This window comes from Anarhichas minor, unplaced genomic scaffold (assembly GCF_050575085.1).
Source record: "Anarhichas minor isolate MPS153535 unplaced genomic scaffold, ASM5057508v1 ptg000025l, whole genome shotgun sequence".
NCBI lineage: Eukaryota > Metazoa > Chordata > Actinopteri > Perciformes > Anarhichadidae > Anarhichas > Anarhichas minor.
In genome coordinates this window covers 9,508,318-9,519,068 of record NW_027466471.1, presented here as the reverse complement: position 1 = coordinate 9,519,068, position 10,751 = coordinate 9,508,318, and the positions used below count along the sequence as shown (strand labels likewise).

The 10,751-nt window shown below is 41.2% G+C and overlaps 1 protein-coding gene across 1 annotated transcript in view; it reads left to right on the top strand.

The window, feature by feature from the left end:
- The first annotated feature begins 694 nt into the window (after positions 1 to 694).
- frmd3 (FERM domain containing 3) overlaps positions 695 to 10,751 on the top strand; it is a 50,491-nt gene continuing 40,434 nt past the window's right edge. Inside the window, exon 1 of the mRNA XM_076099360.1 lies at positions 695 to 1,156. Within this exon, the coding sequence (XP_075955475.1) occupies positions 1,052 to 1,156 (105 nt within the window). The 5' untranslated portion in view covers positions 695 to 1,051. The remainder of the gene's footprint in view (positions 1,157 to 10,751) is intronic.

Here is a 10,751-nt window from a genome sequence, read left to right as displayed (position 1 = left end):
AATCTGAAATTAGACAAATTGTCTCATGAATGTGATTTGAAGTTAGCTCATTAATGAGATTTTGAAGGGCTTTATTTTGTTAATGCTACATCAGAATATCCTGGTTCTCTCTGAGTGACACCTTGAGGTGGTCTGCTATTAACGTGTGGTTAAATTAATTTGTAACGATGGACCATTTCTTTTCAAATCTAATCTGACATTAGAAGGAAGTTGTTTTATGAATGAGATTTCAATAGGCTTTAATTTTTAAATGCTACATCAGAATGTCCTATTATTCTCTGTGCTACACTCTGATGTCTGCTATTATTCTGAATAGAAATTAGCTTGTAACTATAGACCATTTCCTTTTAAATCTAATCTGAAATTATAAGGAAGTTAGCTCATGCATGAGATTTTGAAGAGCTTTAATTTTGAAATGCTACATCAGAATGTACTGACTGTCCTTACGTGACAATCTGACGTGGTCTACTATTAATCTAATAGTAAAACCGGATGTTGTCTCCCGTTAATCTTTCCGCTAACTTTGCAAAATCCTTTGCTCGCTCCCGATCTGTGCCGTTTGAATGCGTTTACCGTCAATTTTAGCATATAGGCGCACTCAAATTTAAGTGTCTGCTGGGTTGACCACGGAGATCCGAGTGTCTGCTAACCTGACCGCAGTAGACAGGAAGGGAGAGAGTTGGAGACACAGAGAGAGAGAGAGAGAGAGAGAGAGAGAGAGAGAGAGAGAGAGAGAGAGAGAGAGAGAGAGAGAGAGAGAGAGAGAGAGAGAGATCCACCAGTGGGCAGGCAGGAGACGGGTGCAAGCTCTCCTCCCTCTTGCTCTGTTGCATCCATCCATTCTCTTATTTATCCATCCCTCTTTCCATCCACCCATTAATTCACAAGGGCGTCACAAGGGGTGACAAGACCCGACTGAGAGGCGCATACATGTATGCAATTCGTGCGTATGCCTGAGCCCTCCGTTTATGTATGTTTGCCTACGTATGTGCGTATCTGGTCTGCCCGTGGATCCGCTGACATGAGGAGCTGAAACAGAACCGACAGAAGGATGAAAATGCTCCGGTTTCGCAGCCCAAGCATCCGCTCTTTGGACCAGGAGGTCCTCTGCACGATCCGGTTACTGGACGACACCGAAATCTCCTGCAGCATTCAGGTAGACGAAAGCCTTATCCATCTCATGTATTGCCCTCTTTGATTATTGCAAATGTCACGTGGACGCAGTAAATAAATTCTATGCGTGAATTGAACTACTCTCGCTATAAGGCTGTAACAACCCCGTTCATTATCACTTATTACGTCGTTTTGAACGCGCATTGTGCCTCTATAGTTTCCATGCTGCTGTGATTTACTGGAGAGGGCGCATGCTGTTTGCTCCATACCTTCTATATGAGGTATGCAGTAGAGAGAAAAAAAAGAAGCCATACCCACTAGTGATCCGTGCATGTGTGTTGATGTGACCCACATGGAGAGAAGTTGGGATGAAGTTTGATTCATCATGGCAGAGAAAATGATGGAGCTGATGGGTGTGGTGGTGATGATAGTGATGATGATGATGATGATGGGGGCATAGAGGACTGCTGTTTGGGATATTTATTGTAATCAGTTGTGTGAAGCTATGTGTGTGTGTGTGTGTGTGTGTGTGAGCGATAGAGAAGAGAGAGAGAGAGGGGGGGGGGGGGGGGGGGGGGGGGTAGACAGTTGAGCTTACTTGTGTGTTTTAACGTCTGTTGTGATGTAGTTTCTGGCCAGCTGGCTTCAAGTGGCCCTGCCTCCTGTATAGCACTCAGCCGATTAGCAACTGCTATTCTTATAAATTCTTGAAAGGTAGACTATTTGGAAACACAGGGTTGTTATTGACAATAATTAACTCTAAACTTCTCAGAAAACAAACTCATCTGTTTCAGAAATCTGAGCCTTAAATTGGAATTATCAGGTTCAAATCGTTTATCAGCCTTTGAGACTGAGACTATACGTGGAACAGAGGACATCTGCAACCCATGTACAATCTATACTTTCTTTCAAAATGAGAGAGAGTCACAGTCCTTTACCTTTATTGAATACAGAGGAACCACACCAACAAAAAGGACGATTCTATTCATTACCTGCCTTTTCATTTCTGGCTCAATGTGTCACCCATGACATCATGTCATCAGGATATTAAAAAACGTGATATAGTCAGCAGATGGATGAAGGTGTGCCCAATGACTTTACAAGATCATGATCTGCCATCTGCTAAAGTTCTACTCAAGGTGTCTCACTTTGAGCAAAAGAGTTGAGTTGGTACCATCCAGAGCTGCAGCCCTGAACATGTGGTTTTCTGAAAATGTAGCCCGCCTTAGCTGGTTGCATTAACTGTCAATCAGTGTTTCTGACCAGATTTGGATTTGTAATGCAGGACAGACTTAAGTCAACAAGGAGCTGATGCACAAACCGCCACCTTAAAACTTCAGCCCAACCATCTAAAACTGACGAAATGAAACCTGACAGCAGGCTTTAACTATTCCCATTTGTGTTCTAATATTGAACCTTTTGGGCTGCCTGAACAAAGGAAAACACAAGTTTCCCCGTGTTTCCCCAAACAAATTAGATCCTGTGTGGCTCCTGGGCCCCTCCAGGCCTGAGCTGCAGCTGCTGCCAGAGAGATAAAAGTAAAACCCTGTAAACCTGCCAACATATGACGCATGGTTATAAAGCTCATACGTGTTCAATAAAGAAAAGTGCATAAAAATGTGTGCAAAGCTAAACAGCATATTGACACTATGCTATTCTATTAAACTACATTCCGTCTTCGGCATTGCACCAAATTCTTAGCTTGTTGACAACCCAGTGAGTTGAAGAGAGTTGAGAGCGCAGAGAGTGAACGCAGCTCGTCTCATACTGAGCCACCTGCAGAAAAGGTTGTAAGCTGCCTCATGCCCTGTTGTCTGACCCTGAAACACCGAAAACACTCTGCGTGTCGAACTAACTGTCTCGCTGGTCTCCTACATGTAGCCAATCAATGATTTACAAAAAGCAATAAAGTGCACCGCGAGAGAAGGAGGGAGAGGCAGCGGCAGCGAGAGGTTGCGTCTTGTTTCTTCGTGTTGCAGCCCTCACATGCATGTAAACCTGCGTGCTTGTATGTCTCTCAGAGCACAAAAGTGTGTTAAAGTCTGTGTACACGTCTGAGAACATCAGAGTCCTGGCTCTTCACCAAGAGATGCAAGAGATTGTGGAAGTGTGTAGTTCTTTTTAGCCGTGTGTCTGTGTGCGCGTGATAAGGAAGTGGACATTTATGTTTCTAGCTGACTGCCTTTTCCAGGGCTTTCTTTAATGGCTTTGTGTTCCGGTGCTGAGCCGCTCCTTCCTACATATTTCATGACCGCCTGTGCTCCTCATGCTACACTTCTGCTACTCAACAACGTCCCTTCTCCTCTTTCCACTCTGCGGAGACTTCCATCTCTTTACTTTGCTTGTTTTTTTTCACTCTGCGTTATCCCCGTCTGTCTTTCTTATTTTGTCTGGGGCTGCTTCTCTCCACTGTGCTGAATATGTAGGTCAGGATGAAATGCCAAAGACAACACTAGATTGATTTCCATCATAAAGATAATGTGATAAGATTGTTCTTTAATTGTGCATGTGAACAAAGAAGTCAGAACTTATTAGTTTGCTTGAAGTGAGTCGTCGATGCCCTTGTTTCCTTTATCTTTCCTCTCTAAGGCATCAGGAGAGAGGTCTCCGTGGGGGAATGGCTCTGCATGGATTAAATGAAGACTTTAAAATATCTTGAAAAGCAACAAACAATAAGTGTGAATATTTTTAAGGCAAGAATCTATGCAATTTTGCCTAAAAAAATGAATGAAGATTTATGGCCAGAATGGTCACTCATGTCTCATTACTGCAATGTAGAAAAATAATGCAAAATTAGAACATGCCATGCAAATCTCCTCCAGCACAGCGTGCTTTACCCTCCAAACATTACCGTGACATAATCAGGGTGATCTGTGGCTGTGTCCTTTTATGCAATTCATCACTGAGAAATTGCCAGAGATACCAACTATACAGAACAGCATTATCAACATCCTTTATCTACACATATCATTACTCTTAGTTGAAACAAAAACGGCAAGAAAAAAATTAATTATAAACACAGAACATAACATTAGAATCATCTTTACAGAATATCTTGTTGCAAATATAGTCTTTTAACACGAGAATATTAAATATCCGTTTTCAAACAAGTTTTGTATTCTTTCATATCAACCTCATTTTTCAAACCAATTTTTCCAAAAGACTTAAAGAAGCAATAGGAGAGGTTTAAAAATGATTTTAAAAGTAAAGTATGATGATGCTGAACACATATTGCACATATGTGTGCATCAGGGAGAGCTGGATGTGTTTTCACTATCAATAAACAGACGTTGAGATGCATATCCTTGTTTTTGAAAATATTTCAGGTTCTGGGTCTCGACACACGGCGACAGCCTACAGCAGGCGGAGCATAATTATTTTTAAGTTGTTTACTGTGACTCTGAGAATAGCTTGACAGCAGAATATAAGGCAGGTAGAAAGGATGTGTGTGTGTGTGTGTATGTGTGTCTACAGCCTGCGGGGTTGAACGTGTCCAGCCTGCTGCTCTCATGTTCAGAGGTAATGCTAAATCAGACCTGCTGCAGGAGAGACAAGTCAAGATCAATACAGTACCCTCCTCTACTTTCAGCTCCTCCACCCTTCATCATCCACTCCTTTTCTCTCTCCATCCTCCCATCTGTCCTTCTCATTTGTCCCTCTCTTGTCCTCCCTATCCTGCTCTGCCCCCCCTACTTATTCTCTGCTCCACTTTCAGCTTCGTGTTTACCACCTTTTTCTCACTTTCTATTTTTACATCTCTCATCTATATCCCCCCCCCCCCCTCTCTCTGTCTATCTCATTGCACCCTCCTCCTTCCCTTCTCTGTGACACATCATGTATAATTAAGGGAGATCACTGTTCTTCATGAGGCCAACATCAGTCAGCTGTCAGCGATGCGCCACGCCACGAGTGCGTGTGTGTGCGCCTATATGTGTGTGTCAGTGTGTTCTGAGGGTGGGTTTAACCATGGCTCACTTCAATGATTTAAAAGTAGCCACTGAGCCAAAGTTCTGCCATTACGGACATTAAATTTCCATACTGAGCGAGAAATGACTGCTTGGTAATATAGCTTGCGTTAACTTGAACTTTTGAAAGCTTGAAATATATTTTGCTGATTGCTCTGTTTCCAGTGGAAGTCTCCTCATCGATACATTGCAGTCTATTTAAAGAAGCATATGGATGTTTTTCACTGCATCTGCCTTTTACTTGGTCAAGAAGGTGTTTGTGTGTGTGTGTGTGTGTGTGTGTGTGTAGCTGAGGTGGTGTCGACCTTTTATTTACTTGCTTTTTTGTTGCTGTGTGTGTCTGTTAGTGATTCTGAGGCAGTGCTTTTGTTTTGGCTGGTAGGCATTCTTTGAAACAGGTTATAAATAGCATCAGTTTTTCTATTCTTACTCCGCTTGCCGGGGCCTCTTTGATGCTCCTCCGAAGATGACTAAAGAGAAATAATCCTTTTTCTGACTTGTGCTCGCCACTGAGAGGAGGCAGAGAGAGATGAGACGGCGGGAAAGATGAGGAGGAGAGAAACATCAAAAGAAATGGATGAGGGGGAACGAGAGAGAGATGGTTGATGAGACAAAATATCCGATGACATGGTTGGTCACATTACATGAGCTGAGAGGATGATGGCAGCAAATCAACAGGGTGTATGAAGGAGTAGGAGAGGAAACGAGGTGGAGCGGCAGAGGGAAAAACAGATTACTGTAATCAGATTAAAACACGAAACAGATTTGAAATGAGACTGGCAGATGGGGCAGATTTTGAAAATCGAAGACAAGCTGTAGAGAAAGAGGAAAGGGTTAACCAGAAAAGAGGGAAAGTGTAAAAACGGGCCAAATGTTGATAGAAAATAATCTACAAAGAGGTGGAAATAGCCAAAGAATGAACATCAGAGAAGAGAAAGTAAGAGGTCAGAGGTCACACACGGTGCTGGTTGATATTCATTGTCTTGCTCAAGGGAACTTCGGCATCACTCCTCACTCATTGTCACCATGCTGGGTGATAACCATTGCACACATATTTAGAATAAGATATTTTCAGGCATAATGGACAAATTTGACATCTAGGCCTACTTACTTTAATAATGAGCGGATGAGCTCATTAAAGTTATGCACGTCTGAATTTATATAAAGCACAGAATACATTGTCATTTGTTAGAATTTCTATGTAAGTCAAGAGTTGTGTTTACTCCCCTCACTCTCTCATACTGCTGTTTTAAAATATATTTCAAAGAAAATATATAAAAAAAGACGTGACCTTAAGTCATGAGCATGGTTGATAGAAGTCCCTTTTGGTTTTTATTCTCCTTTTTCAATCAATAAATTGTCTGTGGTTTCTGATGTCAATATTCTGTTCAAAACAGCTGAGCCAGCGTACTGGAGGTAACAAGTTTGACATTCAATTCAATTTACTTTATTTCTCCAGGATAATCCACTCAGCATCGATATTGCATCGAGTCCTGGGCCAATATATTAAAAATAAAAAAATAAAACATATCAAACCGTTACAATCTACACAGCCATGCTTGTATTTTCATGTATGTTCAACAAACAGCAGGCTTCCGTGTAACCCTTCCTCATCATTGCTGTAGTTCAAACACCAGTTCAACCACATCTGCATTTCTATCTTTAATTAAACATTTAGAATCTAAGTGGATACAGAGAAAACTGTAGGTTTGTGTGACTATATCATCATCATCATCTTCGTCACAATCATCATCAGTGTGTGGTGTATTAACCTCTTTTCCTGTCGGATTTACACACCATTACTTATTACAGTTAAACATCAGAAAAATGAGAGTCAGGCAGTGGCAAGCACATACAGCGATAAACCCACTCATTTGACCAAATGACATGCAAAAAAACACACACATGAACTCATAGGTTATGTTGTCACGGATTGTTTGTTCGCCACAAAATTCTGAATATCCTGCGGTGCGAAGATAAGACGGCTGCTTCAATGCATCCACAATGTGAACACACTCATAGCAGCAGCAGCAGCGTTGTAGTTACAGTCATCATCGCACGTTCTCTCTGCTGCCATCCTGTGAGTTAGTGTCCAGCCGCACAGAGCGAGAGTGATGGAGATCCTGTATAATGGAATCGGGTTCTCGTCCATATATGGATGATTTATGGCTCTACCTCTATAAGCTTATTAGGATGTGTGGCCAGCCGTGACTGTCGGTTCACGTGACAGGCTTTATATCACGTGTGTTAATTTGTGCAGGCCTTGTGTGCACACGTATGTGTGTATGGGAGCGTCTCCGCAGTATTGTAGGTGATGATACAGTAAGAGGTTTTTCTCCTTTCACACTGGGACAAGGTCACAGTCCCCGTTATGTGTGCTGCTCACAGGGATGGGAATGATTAGGGTCATATGTTAATGAGTTAAATGGTGGCGATTAATTATAGATACAATCATTCAGAACATTATATCACAGTAGATTAGTGTTTCTTAAATTTATACTGACATCATCTGTGTAGTGACTATATCTAATTCCAGCAATTAGCCACTCTGCTGGGTGCGGAAGAAGACCATGTTTCTCACGCACGTCAATAAGGAGATTCCAGGCTGATTCACTGTTGGGTGAGGTTCCCGTTTTATTGAGCATTCGGTTTACAGATTGATTACCTTTATATTGCTAGCAAGCCTGTGCGGTGATATGATGACTGACTTGGATTTGTGGTGTGGCTGCCCAGTGAATACAAGCGTGCGAGCAGTAAAAACCGTGTGATCTCCCCGTCACCCGTGCATCATTAGCCTGTCTGTTGCACCTGTGCCCCGTGTAGAATTTACCTGCCGCACTAATCCACATTGCCACCCGTGGTCAATTTGAGGTAGGCTACCAATATAAACAGACATAAATACATAACTAATGGCTCCTACAATCTCTTTAAACTTTATCCCATGTAAACAAACAAAAATGCTGATGATAGACATCAACAGTTTGCACACCGAATAGTGACGGACACAAGAACAACTAAATTGACTTGAAACAAGAATAACAAGAAAACAAAACCTAAATGGCAAAATCATCAGTTAAGAGGGGTGAGGGGGTTAATACATTTCTTAAAACAAGACCAAAAGTCTACAGCCATGCTAGCGGCTGTGTTAACATCAGCATGCTAATATGCTCACACTGACAATACTATGATGCTCATGTTTAGCAGGTATAATGTTCACCATGATCATTATAGTAGTTTAGCGAGTGAGCATGCTAACATTAGCTTATTATTGCTTAACACAAAGAACAGCTCAGAATGATGAGATTATCATTTTGTTTTGCATTTGGTCCTGAACCAAAGTATTAAATATTTGACCTGATGATGGCGATAGAGGAAAACTCAGAAGATCACCAAAACTTATTGCAAGTCATCCTGAGGGAAACCTCAACGTCTGTACCAAATTTCATGCCAATCCATCCAATAGTTGTTGAGATGAATATGAACCCAATGGTTGTACTGGAGTAGGGGTTCTCAACCTTTTGTAAGTTGAGGCCCACTTCTGATTGTTAATAAAATAAAATCAAGGAATAGCTGTACTAGAGGAAAAGTTAGGCGATCCCTAAAGTCAGTAGGATCCATCCTCTGGGGACCATGAATGTCTTTTGTGGCAATTGTTGAGATATTTCAGTCTGGATCAAAGTGGTGAACAGACCAACAGACCAACATTGCCATCTATAGAGCCATGCGTGGCTAAAAAATGAAGCCTAATAGTAAAACGTTACTACTTTCTTTTTCTGGCTAAGATGCACTGATGCTAAAGGATTTTTTCCTCATGCCATGTCTGTAGCTCCAGGCAACAGTCCATTACTGTTGTGGGTCAGTGGTTGAAGAGGTTAAACCCAACACACTCTGTTGTGCAGCTCATGAGATCAATACTACACTGGAGCTGTGTGGGTTTCACTCTGAGATATGACATAATTTCTTGTCTCTTCTCACTGCTTTGCTCAATTTTCAGGTCTACAACAAAGACAACCTGGATTTACTTATCAAACATTTACAGATAAATGGTGTGGTAGAGGGAGGCTGTTACAGAGAGGGATGGTGGTGGTGAGGTCAAGCATCTCTTTCCAAAGATCTCTCTCCTTAATATAAATTGGATTGCTTCCATGATTCAGCTCCCTGATTGGAAGTGTTTGATCCTCTCTGTTCCAATCTTGTTGTCAGTGTAGCTTCAGAGGATGCTTTGTATGCGAGTCCTGCCAGTGTAGCTTACTTTTAAAATTAGTTTCAAGATATTACCCTCCCCGCTTTCCCCACTTTTATATACTAGCAGTCTAATCATAAAAATTGTTAAAAATAGCCTTTTAAAACCAACTGACTCGCTGACGAGTCATTAGAAACTCATGCTGTGCAGCCAAACATTGTTGAAACCTGCAAAAAAATATTTTAATATCTAGTCGTGTCCCAAAGTTTCCAAAGATACCAAAATACATCAGGTTTAATTTTGGAAAAATGTGTTAATAGAGAAGATATCTAGAATATTTCCAATCGCTCTGATCTTGAGTAAACATCATGTAGCTTCAATGAAAAGCTCAAACAAGCCAATACACAATATATATTTATGATTTGTGGGTTTTTTCAACAATGAAGAGAAATAGAAAGAGAAGAGGTTTTAACTCAGCTCCGATCTTCTACTTTGATGCTTTTCACTTCATCCCTGCGTCCACCACATTGATTTGTCTCTGTTGCATCCTGGTCAAGCCGCTGGATTGATCCATTCATTGGCTCGCTTGGGGGTTGAGTTTTGGGTGTTAAATAGAAACTGGCTTTAGAAATATTGGCACTGTAAATAATGTTGTTGTCACACATGCACAAAAGCCTGCTTACACATTCATCCTAATTGGCAAATAAATCTGCAAATTGGTCCACTAGCGTCTTATATCTCTATTTCTCTGAAGAGTAGCTACAGTGACAACAGAGAAGAAAAAGACACAAATTAGTGAAGCATTTGTCCAAAGGCAGCCACTAGGCTTTTAAAAATGTGTGAAGGTAAAGAGGGGCATATCATTGTTTTTAAAGTCCCACTACTCGTCTCCTCACCTTCACTCATTCCCTGTGTGTGCAGTGTGCAGATCAGAGTGTGTGTGGGTTTCTTCATCCAAGGATTGCAGGAATTTAACGCTTTTTCCCCTTCCAGCGTTTCAGCTCAGCCAATTAGGTATGCCGTGTCATGAAATGAGTCGATAAGGACTATAATTGAGCTGGCATGCATATCAATTAAACAACAAGCAGCGTTTAACTGGGCCAGGGCACCCAGGGTCCTAGTGCTTGACTCGTAGTGGTCAAAGAGTCAGGATCGAACCAAACCTGATTTTAGACAGAAACCAATGGTTATTGTTATTATGACGAACAACATCTTATTTAGAATAAAAAATAACACTCGTTTAAACAGAGAATATACTATTTGTTTATTTTAATTGGTAACTTCTTGCATTTTACATATCAGTGGACAACTATTTTGGTTCGATCAAGACAGTTGTGGAAAAACATGTCTTGAAGGTATTTACTATAAACTAACTTCAAAGACTCGTTTATCCAATCGAACAAAAAGACATTATTTGAACCTGTTACTCTTTACTCTTCCTCATCAAAAATGGGGTATGTATGTAGCTGTATGTCTATGCATGATTTGCA